The sequence below is a fragment of the Oncorhynchus mykiss genome, chromosome 26, assembly GCF_057628025.1.
Source record: "Oncorhynchus mykiss isolate SJ-2025 chromosome 26, ASM5762802v1, whole genome shotgun sequence".
Lineage (NCBI taxonomy): Eukaryota > Metazoa > Chordata > Actinopteri > Salmoniformes > Salmonidae > Oncorhynchus > Oncorhynchus mykiss.
The window spans coordinates 18716061-18735346 of record NC_143047.1 but is presented as its reverse complement, the minus strand read 5'-3'; the positions used below and the strand labels follow the sequence as shown (position 1 = coordinate 18735346).

General features: G+C 44.6%; 1 protein-coding gene across 1 annotated transcript in view; it reads left to right on the top strand.

Moving 5' to 3' along the window:
* Positions 1-19286, top strand: part of LOC110506525 (PH domain leucine-rich repeat-containing protein phosphatase 2) — a 54487-nt gene that overhangs the window by 23112 nt on the left and 12089 nt on the right. Inside the window, exons 4-14 of the mRNA XM_036964043.2 lie at positions 1204-1394; positions 1843-1968; positions 7482-7636; positions 8908-9054; positions 9624-9854; positions 12310-12512; positions 12635-12695; positions 14290-14385; positions 15091-15246; positions 17754-17954; positions 18165-18327. Coding sequence (XP_036819938.2) covers positions 1204-1394; positions 1843-1968; positions 7482-7636; positions 8908-9054; positions 9624-9854; positions 12310-12512; positions 12635-12695; positions 14290-14385; positions 15091-15246; positions 17754-17954; positions 18165-18327 — 1730 coding nt within the window. The remainder of the gene's footprint in view (positions 1-1203; positions 1395-1842; positions 1969-7481; positions 7637-8907; positions 9055-9623; positions 9855-12309; positions 12513-12634; positions 12696-14289; positions 14386-15090; positions 15247-17753; positions 17955-18164; positions 18328-19286) is intronic.

Below are 19286 nucleotides of genomic sequence, written 5' to 3'. Positions count from 1 at the left end.
GACTTGTCCAGAAGCCACTCCAGACATTTCTTGGCTGTGTGCTTAGGGACGTTGTCCTTTTGGAAGGTGAACCTTCGCCCCCCCCCCCCCCCCCCCCCTCCCCAGTTTGAGGTCCTGAGCGCTCTGGTGCAGGTTTTCATCAAGGATCTCTGTATTTTGCTCTGTTCATCTTTCCCTCAACCTTGACTAGTCTCCCAGTCCCTGCTGCTGAAAAACCTCCGCACAGCACGATGCTGCTACCACGATGCTGCTACCACCATGCTTCACCGTAGGGATGGTGCTAGGTTTCCTTCAGACATGGTGCTTGGCATTCAGGCCAAAGAGTTCAATCTTGGTTTCATCAGACAAGATACTTTTGTTTCTCATGGTCAGAGTCATTTAGGTGCCTTTTGGCAAACTCCAAGTGGGCTGTCATGTGCCTTTGGCCAGACGGAAGCCAGTCCTCAGTAAATCTACCATAAAGGCCTGATTGGTGGAGTGCTGCAGAGATGGTTGTCCTTCTTGACAGTTCTCCCATCTCCACAGAGGAACTCTGGAGCTCTGTCAGAGTGACCATCAAGTTCTTGGTCACCTCCCTGACCAAAGCCCTTCTCCCCTGGTGCCTCAGTTTGGCCAGGCAGCCAGCTCTAGGAAGAGTCTTGGTGGTTCCAAACTTCTTCCATTTAAGAATGATGGAGGCCGCTGTGTTCTTGGGGACGTTCAATGCAGCACAAATGTTTTGGTACCCTTCCCCCTCGACACAATCCTGTCTCGGAGCTCTACGGACAATTCCTTCGACCTCACGGCTTGGTTTTTGCTCTTACATGCACTGTTAACTGTGGGACCTTTATATAGACAGGTGTGTGCCTTTCCAAATCATGTCCAATCAATTGAATTTACCACAGATGGACTCCAATACAGTTGTAGAAACATCTCAAAGATGATCAATGGAAAAAGGATGCACCTGAGCCCAATTACGAGTCTCATAGCAAAGGGTCTGAATACTTATGTAAATAAGGTATTTGTTTTGTTTTGAATAAATTAGAAAAAATGTCTTAACCTGTTTATGCTTTGTCATTATGGGGATGTTGTGTGTAGATTGATGAGGAAGACAATTCATTTAATCCATTTTAGAACAAAATGTGGGAAGAGTCAAAGGGTCTTATTACTTTCTCAATGCAGTGTATGTGACCATGTTCTTTAACTAACCCCTCTCCTCCCCAGAGTGTCCAGTGAACGCGGACCAGCAGGAGCGAACCCTGTTGACGGGCGTGTTCAGTGTCAGGAAGGGAAAGACCCAGCTGCACAAGTGGGCAGAGCGCCAGGTCCTCCTGTGTGGAACCTGTCTGATTGTGGCCTCCGTCAAAGATAGCCTGACGGGGAAGATGCACATCCTGCCCCTGGTGGGGGGAAAGGTGAAGGGTTAGAGGTCAGGGGTTGGAGAGATTTATTTCCAAGCCCACACATTCCCCAGGGGTCAAAGAGAGACAGAGACAACAGCAGATCACAGATACAACAACACAGCTGGGACTGACAGATGGACAGAGGGGATGCACTGTACAGCACAATGAGAAGGGAGCAAATGCATACATGCTGTGTTTACACAGGCAGCTCAATTATGATATTTTTCCCAATTATTGGCCAAAGAGCTGATTTGATTGGTCAAACAACCAATTAGTTTAAAAAATATCAGAATTGGACTGCCTGTGTAAATGCAGCCATAGACATGCACATTCAGGCACACTTAAGTGTCTCTGCCTTATATGGATGGAGCCAGTAGGCACCATAATGCCTTATAATAGTTTCTTTGGAACATCAGTGGCTGTGTCTGTCCTCCTCAACATCTCTGTTCTGTACGTTCAGGTGGAGGAGGTGAAGAGGAGACAGCACTGTCTGATGTTCAGCTCAGCCGGACCTCAGGCCCAGACATACTTTGTTAACTTCGACACACTGGCAGACTATCAGAGGTGGCATCGGCAGGCTTCAAAAGTAAGTGTGTTTACCTGTCAGAGTTGTTATGTAGGACAATCTGTGTGCCAAAGCTTTGTGTTTGTTTTCTCTGATCGATTATGCAAGGTGTCTGTCAGGAAACACAATGAGGGGTTGTCCTGGTTGGTTCCTCTGGGCTGGGATTCAGAGTGTACAGTGTGCTGAGAGGGCAGAGTTACAGAGTGCCCACTACCTGGTCTGTCATCCAATCAGAGTCCTGCTGTGGACCACATGTGACCTCTGTGATTGGCTCTACTGCGACGACAGAGGACAAGCAGTGTCTGGCTTTGATTAAACAACTGGCTAGGAGGGTGCATGGGTTATTGATTGTGTCTGTGTTTCTGTGTGCTTGCACATGGGACTCAGTACAACTATATGGGGCGGCAGGTAGCCTAGTGGTTAGAGCGTTGGACTAGTAACCGAAAGGTTGCTAGATCGAATCCCCGAGCTGACAAGGTAAAGATCTGTCATTCTGCCCCTGAACAAGGCAGTTAACCTACTGTTCCTAGAACATCATTGTAAATAAGAATGTCTTGCCTAGTTTAATAAAGGTTTAAAAAAAATGAAGTTAGTGTCCTCAGCCCCTCTCTCTGTCCCTCCCTGACAGCTCTGCTCCTCTCGCTGTGCCTCTAATTTCTAAATTAATGGTCATTGTGTCCCAGCCCCTTACTGGGCCCTAACGAGCTCTGTGAATGCTTCCATCCAGGCACACAACGAGCTCTGTGAATGCCTCCATCCAGGCACACAATGAGCTCTGTGAATGCCTCCATCCAGGCACACAACAAGCTATGTGAATGCCTCCATCCAGGCACACAATGAGCCGTGGAGAAAAAAGGCAACTGAAAAATGAAAATCCAATTAGTAGTAGATCCATGTCAAGGAGCTCTCTCTCCTCACTACCTACCTACCTATCACTGTGGTGCGGATCACTGAGCTGGAGTGGCCCTGTTACTACGGGAGCAGTTTAGGAGAGTTAGACATCAGAGGTTCCTATGGCGACATGATTGGCTGGAGATGAAGACCGAGAGAGAGGGGAGGGAAGGCTGAAGAAGAGAGCGGGAGAAATAGAGAGAGATGAAGGGAGAGTGAGAGAGGGAGAAATAAAGAGAGATGTAGGGGGAGTGAGAGAGAAAGAAAAATAGAGATTTAGGGGGAGTGAGAGAGAAGAGGGAGAAAGAGAGAGATGTAGGGGGAGTGAGAGAGAAGGAGAGAGAGAGATTTAGGGGGAGTGAGAGAGAAGAGGCTTTGAGATGAAGGCAGAGAGGTGAGGTGGGGCTGAGATTTTTTAAAAAATGTTTTATTGAATTTTATCTTTATTTAACTAGGCAAGTCAGTTAAGAACAAATTCTTATTTTCAATGATGGCCTAGGAACAGTGGGCGAACTGCTTTGTTCAGGTTCAGGGGCAGAACGACAATTGTTTTTACCTTGTCAGCTTGTGGATTCGATCTTACAACCTTTCGGTTACTAGTCCACTAGGCTACCTGCCGCCCCAGATTAAGAGATGAAGATGGAGGGGAGGATAGAGAAAGGACTGGATGGGCAGAGAGAGATGAGGGGAGAGGAATTAGAGGAAGGGTGGATGAGATGGTGGATTTGGGGCAATACTCATGCCAGGCTGGACACAATCAAGCCCTTGTTTCAGTGTGTGTTTCTGAATCAGTGGGGGGGTGGGGGTTGATGTGATGGGGGCTGTGCTGGCTGGCTAATGGCTCCTTGCTCTGACAGTGGCCTGTATGTGAGTAGTTGGGCCTGGTGAGTGGCCTTGTGGCGTGCCCAGTTCCTCCCAGACAGAAAGGCTTTTGGAGGCTGTCTAAATGCACACAGGGAGGAGGGGGTCATCTTCCACAGCCACACACACTGGGCATTAAGAGCTCCCACTACTGCCTAGCTGGCCTATACCCCACAGGCTTCTCTCCTCTCTCAGGCCAGTCAACATGCAGGTCACTTCCACCAGCCTTTCTGTCTATTTCAATTTCTTTTCTCTCTCATTTATCCTTCTCTCTCTCTCTCCTTCTCTCTCAAATCTCTTCATCTGTTTCTCTCTGACCAGCGCTGGATGGCCTTTTAACAGCTAGCTGATGAGTACTCTAAGATTTTGTCTTTGTTTATCCCTAAAAGCAATGATGTGACGACATGCTTTGCTGGGCAACCAATCTATTTCCTGGGGTGTTGCACAGTATGCAGTCCTGTGGTGGATTGAAGCGAGCATGTTTTCAGACTGAGAAATGTGTTAAGCTACAACCCCCAGACAGACAGTGTCCTCCCTGTGCTGACAACTATACAGTCTATCTTTTCAGAGCTGAAGGAAATGCTGTTCAGCTGCATTCTGCACATGTAGATAAGTGAGCAATGACTGTGTGAGCATAGCCAATGAAACGCGATGGCGGGACTGGGAGAGCAGAACAGTGCAAAAAATCTAGACTAAAATCCGATTTAGTCAGGGGTGAAAGTAAGCCAGAGTGGTCCAGTACGGAGTCCTGGCCAAATAAATAGGAAGGGTACACCGTCCCGGTAAAACATGAGCCTGTCATAATAATTCAAACAGATTCCAAGAAAACTGTAGGCTATTACACTATTTGTCAATAGTCATGTGAAAGATTTGCGTATTGACTTGAAGAGGTGTGGAATAGTGCCGTTTGGTTCGACGATAGCACTGACATTTTCCAAGGCAGAGATGAGTGGCCAAGACCGAGACGCGCACGGACAGAGTGGACACATCAATTCAGGTTACAAGACTTGTAGGCCTAATGAAGAACAATCACAGAATGCCATTTGTAAGACTTTGGTGTGCATGGCGGGTGCACAGGGCACTTGTATGGATGCCAGAATGATAGTTGGAATAGTGTGTGTGTGTGTGTGTGTGTGTGTGTATATATATATATATATACTTTGTGACCTTTTGCCACATTGCAGGCTTCAAACATAAAGATATAAAACTGTATTTTTTTGTGAAGAATCAACAACAAGTGGGACACAATCATGAAGTGGAACGACATTTATTGGATATTTCAAACTTTTTTAACAAATCAAAAACTGAAAAATTGGGCGTGCAAAATTATTCAGCCCCTTTACTTTCAGTGCAGCAAACTCTCTCCAGAAGTTCAGTGAGGATCTCTGAATGATCCAATGTTGATCTAAATGACTAATGATCATAAATACAATCCACCTGTGTGTAATCAAGTCTCCGTATAAATGCACCTGCACTGTGATAGTCTCAGAGGTCCGTTAAAAGCGCAGAGAGCATCATGAAGAACAAGGAACACACCAGGCAGGTCCGAGATACTGTTGTGAAGAAGTTTAAAGACGGATTTGGATACAAAAAGATTTCCCAAGATTTAAACATCCCAAGGAGCACTGTGCAAGCGATAATATTGAAATGGAAGGAGTATCAGACCACTGCAAATCTACCAAGACCTGGCCGTCCCTCTAAACTTTCAGCTCATACAAGGAGAAGACTGATCAGAGATGCAGCCAAGAGGCCCATGATCACTCTGGATCAACAGAGATCTACAGCTGAGGTGGGAGACTCTGTCCATAGGACAACAATCAGTCGTATATTGCACAAATCTGGCCTTTATGGAAGAGTGGCAAGAAGAAAGCCATTTCTTAAAGAGATCCATAAAAAGTGTCGTTTAAAGTTTGCCACAAGCCACCTGGGAGACACACCAAACATGTGGAAGAAGGTGCTCTGGTCAGATGAAACCAAAATTGAACTTTTTGGCAACAATGCAAAATGTTATGTTTGGCGTAAAAGCAACACAGCTGAACACACCATCCCCACTGTCAAACATGGTGGTCGCAGCATCATGGTTTGGGCCTCCTTTTCTTCAGCAGGGACAGGGAAGATGGTTAAAATTGATGGCAAGATGGATGGAGCCAAATACAGGACCATTCTGGAAGAAAACCTGATGGAGTCTGCAAAAGACCTGAGACTGGGACGGGGATTTGTCTTCCAACAAGACAATGATCCAAAACATAAAGCAAAATCTACAATGGAATGGTTCAAAAAGAAACATATCCAGGTGTTAGAATGGCCAAGTCAAAGTCCAGACCTGAATCCAATTGAGAATCTGTGGAAAGAACTGAAAACTGCTGTTCACAAATGCTCTCCATCCAACCTCACTGAGCTCGAGCTGTTTTGCAAGGAGGAATGGGAAAAAATGTCAGTCTCTCGATGTGCAAAACTGATAGAGACATACCCCAAGCGACTTACAGCTGTAATCGCAGCAAAAGGTGGCGCTACAAAGTATTAACTTAAGGGGGCTGAATAATTTTGCACATCCAATTTTTCAGTTTTTGATTTGTTAAAAAAGTTTGAAATATCCAATAAATGTCGTTCCACTTCATGATTGTGCCCCACTTGTTGTTGATTCTTCACAAAAAAATACAGTTTTATATCTTTCTGTTTGAAGCCTGAAATGTGGCAAAAGGTCACAAAGTTCAAGGGGGCCGAATACTTTTGCAAGGCACTGTATATATGTATATATATATTAGCCTTTATTTAACTAGGCAAGTCAGTTGAGAACAAATTCTTATTTACAATGACAGCCTAGGAACAGTGGGTTAATTGCTTTGTTCAGGGCACAACATATTTTTACCTTGTCAGCTCGGGGATTCGATCTAGCAACCTTTCGGTTAATGGCCCAACGGTATAACCACTAGGTTACCTGCCGACCAAATACGGAAGTAACCGAAACGGAAGTCCTGACAGAAGTCTGGACACTGAATGTATGCTTCCTATGTAGCGTATTATAATGTAAACTCCTGCAGAATTGAGTTCCTTGCAGTAAAATGATAGACCAAATCTACATATTTGTTTCGGGAACAGGAGTGGCAAAATATGATTCAAATGTGTGTTTAGGGACTGTGCTGTGTAGCTTAGATGTGCGTTTTCTTTCAGCGACATAGAAGCTCAAAGTATTCCATTTTCAACCACATAAAATATCCATCAAAGACTAATTGAAATACTATCAGAACTCCTATTAAATTAAAAGGGATTCTATGTAATTCTATGATTAGGACTATAAACAATTTTAAAAGCACTTTCACACACAGGAGGTCCCGTTCCGGGAAGAAATGAAATCTACTTTCACCCCTGGATATACACACCACACACCTCTGTGGAGTTCATGCTGCCAACTCTACTAGACCACAACACTAGAGCTGTGTGAACATCCTGTTTTGTTATGGACTCACAACATGACCTTATCAGTATTCCTTTGTTTATAATGCTCCATAAATCATTCTGTTATGCTGAAGACAGTGTATGAATCCAACTTCCCTTCTGTGAAATGATCATTATTGAACCGACTCAACCTTTTTTAATTAAAGTTGCCTTTTTTAATTAAAGTGTGTGTGTGTGCAAACCTCATTTGCTCCATGCAGGTGGTTTCTGGTCAAAATGTGATTTATGACCATGCTGGGCAAAACCTTGTTCTATTATCACTAAGCTTCAATAAAAAAACAATTTGGGAGCAGTAAACAGTAAACAGACATTCCCTGTGTTTGCAGGTGGTTTCTCAGACCATCAGCCTGGTGGATCTGTCATGCTACAGTCTGGAGGAGGTGCCAGAGTACCTGTTCTACAGCCAGGACCTCACCCATCTCAACCTCCGACACAACTTCATGTCCCTGCAGGGCCCCGGAGGACTGCTCAACCTCCCCAGGTAAATACACTCTCTCACCAGGCGGGGCAGCACCCAGCCACTGACACACCTTATTCAGGAAACCCCTACCTAATACTAAGTCCAAACATGCCAAGCAAAACCTGTAGCCCAATACCAATCCTGCCAAATCTCCCAACAAAACCTGCCCAGTAACACACTTACCTCAATACTAAATTTTCATCTGTCCACAGATATACTTGTCCTCCCTGTTACAATGCAATGTGTTACAACACAGTCTGACTGTATTACCCAAATGCATTATGTAAGCATGTCATATGATTTTCTGCAACTACGTACATTGTTTATCACAGATCTTGTTTTATGGTCTAGTCGGTGCTGATACGTTTTCCTGACTGTATATATTTTGTTTGTGGTCGATGCTCAGAGACAGTGGTTCAGCCTGCATATTATCTTGTGGAGGGGCAAGAAGCTCAGTGTCCACTCCTATGGTCCAACTGAAGCATATTTGAACAAGCTGGCATTCTCAAAAGAGATAATGCTATTAAATGTTAATGATCTACTACCCTCTGTATTATTTCCTGTTGTAAGGCAAGCATTACAGGAAGGGCCGAGATGGAATAAGTGGTGTACGTGTGTGAAGGGCTGTGGAAAGAACACATTCTAGAGGATCAACTGTGCCGGGTAGCTGAGAGGAATAAAATGTACACATCACTGCATCTCTCTCTCTCTCTCCTTTTCTCTCTCTGTCTCTCTCTCTTTTTGTCTCTCTCTCTCTCCCTTTCTCTCTCCTTTTCTCTCTGTCTCTCTCTCTTTTTCTCTCTCTCTCTCTCTCCTTTTCTCTCTCTCTCTGTGTGTCTGTCACTCCCTCTATCTGTATATTTAGACTCCGAGCAGGCCTAGGAGAGTGAGGGAGGCTGGGGGGGGGGGGGGGGGGGTATGTGCTCTAACATGTGGTGTGACTCACAGCGGCCACCTCCATCCCCCATCCGTTCTGCATCACTTCATTCACGGAAATGCTTGTATTGGTACTTTTTGTGTTTGAGATGGGGTTTTGGTTTTGATATGGATATGATACTCACCGGTCCGTGAAGAGGAAATGAAAATGTGAACAGCCTGTAGTAACAAGGACACAAATTCCAATGGAGCGATTTAAGATGAACGAGACTACAGGAGCCAACGCAATGAGCTCACAAAATACATCTCTTTTTATAATCAGACTTGTCGCAACAAGCAAAGCGTTGCGTTTGGTCATTCATTGAACATGTCAGAAAAGCCAGCTCCAGTTTTTCAAACCCTCTCTTTCTCCCCAGGTTTTCCCAGCTGAAGAGCCTGAACCTTTCACATAACCGCCTGGGAGTGTTTCCAGAGTCTGTCTGTGAGATCCTCACCCTGACAGAGCTCAACCTCTCCTGTAACGGCATGAACACTGTCCCCGCACAGATAGGCAACCTCCAGAGGTAAGACAGTCACACACATACACCCTGTATCAGTCCGCCAAAAATATATCTTCTTTTCATTTTGGCATAGAGTACATTCTAACATTCCCACTCTAGCTGTGTTAGGTAGGGTATAATTCCATGGTGGTCAGTATGAGTATCAGTTCCTCTATGTACTGGATGTTGGGTTGGACATTTTGTGCTGCTGGGTGTAGAACACTCCACTCGCCCCGCTTCTCGCCTCTCCACATTAGCCCCTTTCTGACCACATGAGCCCACATCCTCCTCTTAGCAATGAATCATTATCAAGCATGTTATCACTGTGTGTGTGTGTGTGTGTGTGTGTGTGTGTGTGTGTGTTAATTGAACCAATGCATTAAGTTCAGCTGTTTGTTGTTATGCAATCAGATTAAATCAAGCCTTAAAATCAGGCCCGTTTTCATGCTCTCAGCTCACATGATGCTTAATATAGAATGATTTCAAATATACAAACACCGACATTTTCACCTCTCATTATGGAATGCAAAATAGTTGTGTATCCTCAGAAAACAGAGATGAAAGAAATGTAAATGTCTGTCTCTGTCCCCCAGTCTGCAGACCCTGTCTCTGGATGGGAATCAGTTGAGCTTCCTTCCTGAAGAGCTTGGCGGCCTAGCTCAGCTCAGCAGCCTGGGGCTTTCCTTCAACAACTTCCCCCACATCCCTGGTGTGCTGGATAGGCTAAGTGGCATGGACAAGTTAGCCATGGCTGGGAACAGGGTGGAGACCCTGGAGCTGGGGATCCTTGCCAGGATGAGCCACCTCAAGAACATCGACCTGCGGTGAGAAACTAGACCAGTCTGTACTCTGCCCTCGTACGGGCCCTCCGTCTCTTTCTTTCTATTCCTATTTCTCACTCACTCTCCCTCTCTCATCCCTCAGTGTATACACTCTATTCATCAGTCACAGCATGCATAATGCAGCATCAATACACAATGGTAATAAGATCTCCCCTGTCAGTAAATCTCACAAAGAGTTGGCAGCAGCGGTTCAATGTATCCCCCCCAAATGCACCTCACCCCGATGCCTGACCCTGCCTTACCCAGCCATTTTCATATAAAATGCCTTTCTCATCTCTCTATCCAGCTCTGATGCAGCCATTGATAGTGAGGTTGATCCCCTAAAAACCTGCAGTATCACCCCCTTGATTCCCTGTCACTGTTTTAAAGTTTAGTCGTTATTCATCGCTCTCCTTCCATCTTTCTCCCTCTCCCTCTATCTCTCTCTCTCTCTTTCTCTCTTTCTCTGCCTCACCTTGAGAATGAGTTATTGGGTGGAGGGATGGGTTGGATTTATGGGGGATGGGTGCCTGCAGGATTAGGAGGCCAGTTGGGCTCATAAAAGGGAGAGGTACTGCAGAGTGAAATCAGATCAAGGAGACACACAGGGCCAGTCTGGAACTCATCAGCCAGGCAAAGAGGATGGACTACTGCTCTTCTCCACTCCTCACCTGAACTGGCCTCTGGTTTGGAGGAGGAGTTTTTTCTAGTTGCTGACTATATTCTGTCTTGTGTCTGTCTGCTGTCAGCATTCTAACCCAGTGTTCTGTTTGTCTGAAGCCAGTGCTTTAACATCATGTTGATGTTAATATCTTAATTCTATGTGTATGGGACCTGTGTGTAAATTAAGCAATAAGGCCTGAGGGTGTGTGGTATATGGCCAATATACCATGGCTAAGGGCTGTTCTTAGGCACGACTCGTTGGATACAGCCCTTAGCTGTGGTATATTGGTCATATACCACAAACCCGAGGAGCCTTATTGCTATTATAAACTGGTTACCAATGTAATTAGAGCAGTAAAAATACACATTTTGTCATACCCGTGGTATACCACCGCTGTCAACCAATAAGCATTCAGGGCTCGAACCACCCAGTTTATAAGGCTGTTTATACCATGGCATTGTTGAATACTCATTTCTGATTGGCTTGGAGGGCATTTAAGAGTGTGCATTATTTCCCTATAACGCATGGTATATCAGCAGGGTAGAATTCAATGGCTATAGTTCATTCATGTTCTATGTTTGAGCTGCTTTTGAAAGCAAAGTCACATTGAATACATTATTGGCCTTGTTAAATGAACACATTTCTAGCGGTAAATGTGTTAAATTATAGTATTATTATGGTATAAAAGGGATAATCAACTTGGGGCTGTGTGTGTTCTCTGGAAAACTCCGTGGACGGTCAGTTCCACTACTCTAGCGCTTCGTGTTGGAACACACCTTTCACATCGTGAACGCATAGCCCCTTGTTCATTTTCCCTTACATACTGTATGAGGCCTGGGTGTTAATGCTGTATACTGTATGAGGCCTGGGTGTTAATGCTGTATACTGTATGAGGCCTGGGTGTTAATGCTGTATACTGTATGAGGCCTGGGTGTTAATGCTGTATACTGTATGAGGCCTGGGTGTTAATGCTGTATACTGTATGAGGCCTGGGTGTTAATGCTGTATACTGTATGAGGCCTGGGTGTTAATGCTGTATACTGTATGAGGCCTGGGTGTTAATGCTGTATACTGTATGAGGCCTGGGTGTTAATGCTGTATACTGTATGAGGCCTGGGTGTTAATGCTGTATACTGTATGAGGCCTGGGTGTTAATGCTGTGTACTGTATGAGGCCTGGGTGTTAATGCTGTGTACTGTATGAGGCCTGGGTGTTAATGCTGTGTACTGTATGAGGCCTGGGTGTTAATGCTGTATACTGTATGAGGCCTGGGTGTTAATGCTGTATACTGTATGAGGCCTGGGTGTTAATGCTGTGTACTGTATGAGGCCTGGGTGTTAATGCTGTGTACTGTATGAGGCCTGGGTGTTAATGCTGTATACTGTATGAGGCCTGGGTGTTAATGCTGTATACTGTATGAGGCCTGGGTGTTAATGCTGTATACTGTATGAGGCCTGGGTGTTAATGCTGTATACTGTATGAGGCCTGGGTGTTAATGCTGTATACTGTATGAGGCCTGGGTGTTAATGCTGTATACTGTATGAGGCCTGGGTGTTAATGCTGTATACTGTATGAGGCCTGGGTGTTAATGCTGTATACTGTATGAGGCCTGGGTGTTAATGCTGTATACTGTATGAGGCCTGGGTGTTAATGCTGTATACTGTATGAGGCCTGGGTGTTAATGCTGTATACTGTATGAGGCCTGGGTGTTAATGCTGTATACTGTATGAGGCCTGGGTGTTAATGCTGTGTACTGTATGAGGCCTGGGTGTTAATGCTGTGTACTGTATGCAGGCTGAACGGTCTGCGCTGGGTGAAGAGTGAGGCCCTGGAGGCAGTGAAGCAGGTGACCCAGCTGGACCTGAGGGACAACCACTTGGCCACCCTGGACCTGAGCTCCATCTGCAGCCTGGAAACCCTGCACTGTCAGAGAAACCAGCTGAGGGCGCTAACGCTTAGTGGCTTCACCCTGCGCACGCTCCACGCCAGCAGCAACCGTGAGTGGAGCACCTCCCTCCCTGGTCCTGTCTCTCCAGGCCCTCTACCACTGTTACGGTTACATAATGCATATAGCCATCACTAGCTTGGCTGCTGATCACTGCTTTTCCTCTACCCACAGGCCTGACCACAGTCAACATCTACCCAGTACCCAACCAGCTGACACAGATGGACCTATCACGGTGAGTGCTGTGTGGCCAGGGCCTCAGTTTCTCAATCAGTAAGGAAAAGGTGTTATGGGATTGGTATTGTTATGGTAATGTTATTAATCAATCAACATTCTTCCCCTCATCATGAACTTGGTATATTGGTACCTTTTTTCATATACAGTGCTTTCGGGAAGTTTCCAGACCCCTTCACTTTTCCACATTTGGTTACATTACAGCCTTATTCTAAAATTGATTAAATAAAAAATGTTCCTCGTCAATCTACACACAATACCCCATAATGACCAAGCGAAAACTGGTTTTTAGAAATGTTAGCAAATGTATTAAAAAATAAAAAACAGATATACCTTATTTACATAAGTATTCAGACCAATTGCTATGAGACTCGAAATTGAGCTCAGGTGCATCCTGTTTTCATTGATCATCCTTGAGATGTTTCTACAACTTGATTAGAGTTCACCTGAGGTAAATTCAATTGATTGGACATGATTTGGAAAGGCACACAGCTGTCTATTTCAGGTCCCACAGTTGACAGTGAACGTCAGAGCAAAAACCAAGCCATGAGATCGAAAGAATTGTCAATAGAGCTCGGAGACAGGATTGTGTCGAGAGGGAAGGGTACCAAAACATTTCTACTGCATTGAACGTCCCCAAGAACACAGCGGCCTCCATCATTCTGAAATGGAAGAAGTTTGGAACCACCAAGACTCTTCCTAGAGCTGGCCGCCCGGCCAAACTGAGCCACCAGGGGAGAAGGGCCTTGGTCAGGGAGGTGACCAAGAACTTGATGGTCACTCTGACAGAGCTCCAGAGTTCCTCTGTGGAGATGGGAGAACCGTCCAGAAGGACAACCATCTCTGCAGCACTCCACCCATCAGTCCTTTATGGAAGAGTGGCCAGATGGAAGCCACTCCTCAGTTAAAGGCACATGACAGCCCGATTGGAGTTTGCCAAAAGGCACATAAAAGACTCTCAGCCCATGAGATACAAGATTCTCTGGACTGATGACACCAAGATTGAACTCTTTGGCCTTAATGCCAAGCGTCATGTCTGGAGGAAACCTGGCACCATCCCTACAGTGAACCATGGTGATGGCAGCATCATGCTGTGAGGGTGTTGTTTTAGCGGCAGGGACTGGGAGACAAGTCAGGATGATGAATGATCCAAAGTTGACGAAAACCTGCTCCAGAGCAATCTGGATCTCAGACTGGGGCGAAGGTTCACCTTCCAACAGGACAACGAGAGAGAAGAGAAGAATGGGAGAAACTCCCCAAATACATGTGTGTCAAACTTGTAGTGTCGAACCTAAGAAGACTTGAGGCTGTAATTGCTGCCAAAAGTGCTTCAGCAAAGTACTGAGTAAAAGGTCTGAATACTTGTAAATGTGATATTACAGTTTTTTGCTTTGTCATTATGAGTTATTGTGTGCAAATGGATGAGGGGGAAATAAACAATTTAATCTATTTTAGAATAAGGCTGTAACGTACCAATGTAGAAAAAGTCAAGGGGTCTGAATACGTCCGAATGCACTGTATATGTACAGTTGGAGGTAAAAAAATCTTATATCCCCTCTTATATCCCCTCTGACCACTGTGACCTCTGTGAAAAGGAACCTGCTGGAGTACCTTCCAGACTGGGTGTGTGACAGTAGAAAGGTGGAGGTGCTGGACGTTGCACACAACTTCCTGTCTGAACTACCAGCCAGGTTAGTCTCCCTACGAGGACTAGTTCATCCTTCTCAAACTCCTCACTTCCAACTCTAGTTATTCATCTAAAGATGTTCTAAACATCCATATTTGTTAAGGTAGATTAAAGGCCGTTACTTACTGGGTCCATCATGTAGCGCTATATGTTTAATATGTCCATCTCGTATCAGGCGGATTTGGCTTTTAAACATTCTGAAATTATTATAAGAATGAGCACCATATTAATCTGATTAACATTGGGCATCATTTAGCCAATGTCCGGCCAGAAATAACTGTCCCTAAAACATCAGCAGATGTGTTGACAGTCAGCTGATGAGAGGATTTCATTGCCTGTGTGAAGCCAACGTACGGCTTGTCGTCTTTCTGTCAGCAGACTGTGATCTCAGTATGGTGATGCTGGAGCACTCTGCTCAAAGCAACCATCATTTAACGTTACCCTTTAACACAACTATATTTGCATTTGAATCGACCAAAGCCTTCACAAACAAGATAATATTCGGCTCAACTGCGTAGCTGCAGATGAGACCTGTTATTGGAGTAAATTGTGCTGTGTTGGTAACTTTAGGCTGCCAAGTTGAAAAATACATTGATGGATTTGTTGGGTGTGGAGTTACCTTACCTCAAGATTTCCCCCAGTTTCACAAATTATCAAATTCACAGCAGGAGATGTTCTCTCTCTTTCTTTTTATCTCCCTCGCCACTAGACTGCTCAGCAGCCTGAGTCTGAGGAAGCTGCTGGCTGGGAACAATAGGCTCCAGAGACTGCCTGACCTACTTGACCACGTCCCCCTGGAAGTACTCGACCTCCAGCACAACAAGCTAGGCGAGCTCCCAGAGAGCCTCTTCTACAAGGCCTTAAAGTGGGTCAATCCACCTTCCGCTCTCTCTTCTCTCTCTCTTTGCACCCACCCTCTCTCCTAGCCTTCTCTTTGGTGCTTGTCCTCGCTCTCCCTCTCGCTGCCTCTCCCTCCCTTTCTGACAGGTGTTTTGGAGGTTGCAGCTGATGCTCTGTCTCCCCCAGGGCCTGTGACGCTACTGCTGCTGCTCTAACCCCGGAGCCTCTATTCAACCACAACAACCAATTAAAGGACAAAACAGGATCGGGCATATTGAAATGAAACACTGCCCTACAGTACATCCTCCTTACATCATGCAGTAGAAATACAGTATAAATATTTGATGGGGTATCTAGCTTAAAGTGGTTGGCAGTCTGTAAGAGATGTCTTACTTCACATAGACATGTGGTGGCCCTATTTAGCTGCTCCAGTAGAGGTGGACTGACTGGGTCCACTGGGCTTTTTATGCCAGGCTCTGGAGGGTATGGCTCAGTGGACCAGTCAGAGAGTTGGACTGTAACGTGAGCCCCCCCCCCCCCCCCCCCCCCCCCCAACAGCCTGACACTCTACTGTTTACTGTCTGATAAATCACTGGGCACCCATTAGGCCTGGCCTACTCTACTCTGTCTCCCATGCTGAGACATCGAGCGCCAGTGTGACTGCTGTAAAGTGCCTCATTGGTCAACAACGTTTGTTTCTCAGTGTTTTAAAATAGCCACCACTAGAAGGTGTATTCTTATGGATTTTCTCCCTGTCATCCTTTATCTGAATCTGTTTTGTTAAAGGACATTTATGGCCAGTGTTGGTAACAAGAGCATTTAACTCTCAGGTCATAACAGTTTTAAGAGGAAGTCCATTTTACATTTTACACTGTCTAAATCATCTAATGCTGACTTGATATTACACATTTACATCACTTACAGTTGAAGTCAGAAGTTTACATACACTTAGGTTGTTCAACCACTCCACAAATTTCTTGTTAACAAACTATAGTTTTGCAAGTCGGTTAGGAAATCTACTTTGTGCATGACAAGTAATTTTTCCAACAATTGTTTACAGACAGATTATTTCACTTATAATTCAATATATCACAATTCCAGTGGGTCAGAAGATTACATACACTAAGTTGACTGTGCCTTTAAACGGCTTGGAAAATTCCAGAAAACGATGTCATGGCTTTAGAAGCTTCTGAGAGGCTAATTGACATCATTTGAGTCAATTGGAGGTTTACCTGTGGATGTATTTCAAGGCCTACCTTCAAACTCAGTGCCTCTTTGCTTGACATCATGGGAAAATCAAAAGAAATCAGCCAAGACCTCAGAAAATAATTGTAGACCTCCACAAGTCTGGTTCATCCTCGGGAACGCCTGAAGGTACCACATTCATCTGTACAAACAATAATACGCAAGTATAAACAGCATGGGACCACGCAGCAATCATAACGCTCAGGAAGGAGACACATTCTGTCTCCTGGAGATGAATGTACAAGTGCAAGAACAACAGCAAAGGACCTTGTGAAGATGCTGGAGGAAACGAGTACAAAAGTATCTATATCCACAGTAAAACGAGACCTCTATCGACATAACCTGAAAGGCCGCTCAGCAAGGAAGAAGCCACTGCTCCAAAACCGCCATAAAAAAGTCAGACTACGGTTTGCAACTGCACATAGGGACCAAGATAGTACTTTTTGGAGAAATGTCCTCTGGTCTGATGAAACAAAAATAGAACTGTTTGGCCATAATGACCATCATAACGATGGAGGAAAAAGGGTGAGGCTTGCAAGCCGGCGATCACCATCTCAACCGTGAAGCATGGGGGTGGCAGCATCATGTTGTGGGGGTGCTTTGCTGCAGGAGGGACTGGTGCACTTCACAAAATAGATGGCCGCAAGAGGAAGGAAAAGTATGTGTATATATTGAAGCAACATGTCAAGAAGTTAATGCTTTGTCGCAAATGGGTCTTCCAAATGGACAATGACCCCAGCAGACTTCCAAAGTTGTGGCAAAATGGCTTAAGGATAACAAAGTCAATATTATTGGAGTGGCAATCACAAAGCCTTGACCTCAATCCTATAGAAAATTTGTGGGCAGAACTGACAGAGCGTGTGCAAGCAAGGAGGCCTACAAACCTGACTCAGTTACACCAGCTCTGTCAAGAGGAATGGGCCAAAATTCACCTAACTTATTGTGGGAAGCTTGTGGAAGGCTACCTGAAACGTTTGACCCAATGCTACCAAATGCTTATTGAGTGTATGTAACTTCTGACCCACTGGGAATGTGATGAAATAAATAAAAGCTGAAATAAATCATTCTCTCTACTATTATTCTGACATTTCACCATTCTTAAAATAAAGTGGTGATCCTAACTGACCTAAGACAAGGAATTTGTACTTGGATTAAATGTCAGGAATGGTGATTTGTATTGTATTTGGCTAAGGTGTATGTAAACTTCCGACTTCAACTGTATATCACTGGCAATTAATCCTGGGTTCTTTCCTATTTACATACAACGCTCTCTGCTCCTCCTCCTAGCCTAAAGTACCTGAACGTGTCAGCTAATGCCCTGGAGACAATTCCCCCCAGCAGCCAATCAGAGGAGAGTCTCAGCACCCTCCAGGAACTGTACCTGACGGGGAACAAACTGAATGAGAACTGCGCTGCTCTGCTTGTGGGACACCAGAACCTCAGAGTCCTGCACATGGCCTACAACCAGTTGCTCTCTTTCCCTGCCAGGTAACCAGCTCCACACCCAGTTATACTGCCTTCCTACTGTACCTATGAAATGCCTCCAATCAGTGGATGTATTCTACACTACTTTAGAGATTGCGTCTCTAGACATTAAAATGTTTTCTATTGCTCCTAATATACTGTAGCTATTCTTTAGATCTGATATGAGCCATTGTTCTGTGGTGGAGACGTCTCTATACTGCTCTGTGTGTGCAGTAAACTGAGTAAACTAGAGCTGCTGGAGGAGCTGAATCTGAGTGGCAACAAGCTGAAGACCATCCCCTCCACTGTATCCAGCTGTAAGAGGCTACACACCCTCATAGCACACTCCAACCACATCAGTGTGTTCCCTGAGATCCTCAACCTGCCAGAGATCAAGGTCAGTTTCACTCATATCTGTTTATATTAGGGCTGTCCCCGACTAAACAAAATCTTGGTTGACCGAGAGTCGTCCTGTTCTTCCGACCAATCGATTAGTTGAAATATTGAAACTTATTTTTCCATATATAGACAGACACACCCTAATAAAAATCAACCATATGCACTGAGCTTGTCTGATGCTTTAAGCCACTGTTTGATTAAATAATTAAGATGACTCAAGAAAGAGCCCGATGGGCACAGTGTTAAAAAATGAAAAATGATAGCGAGTGCCTGTGTGACTGGTGTATGTTGTCTCGCTCTCCTCCCTGCTGCAGCGAAAAATCACCACAGCAAGTGTTTATTGCGCTGTCCGTGCTGAAGCAGCAACGTCATTTCAGCCATTACCTGTTTCTGACTGAAGTTATGTTACAGAAATACGTCATTTGTTTAAGATAACATTCCCTATTCCCTCAACCTTTGCTCTCTTTACTTGAAACATGTATTCATCACATGCACGTGGCCAATAGGGCCTGACCTATAACCTATCATAATCACATCAATAAATTGGTTATAACAAATTTCGAATACAGTAACACATGACAGCAAAATGCATGTGGAAGATGTGAAAAATAAACTCAAAACAGGTGAATGTTTACTGGTGTTGTGCCAAACAGTTGCTGTTAGATTATAATATTATAATTTGAAATAGTGTAAAAAACACTAAATATGTGTACCAAGGTCTGTTCTAATGAAAATAAATAAATAAAAATACAAAGTCTTTATTACAGCAGACTAAAAACAGTTGCATGCATTTGTGAATTGCAGTCTATTTATCGTTGAGGCTAATTATTCACAGCTCCCTTTGTTATTTCACTTTAAAACAAAAAAGCTTGATTGCATTTCAGAGCATGAATGTCTTATGTGCTGTGTGATGGCATGAACGAATGGATGATTGATTGATACAGTAGCCTATATATT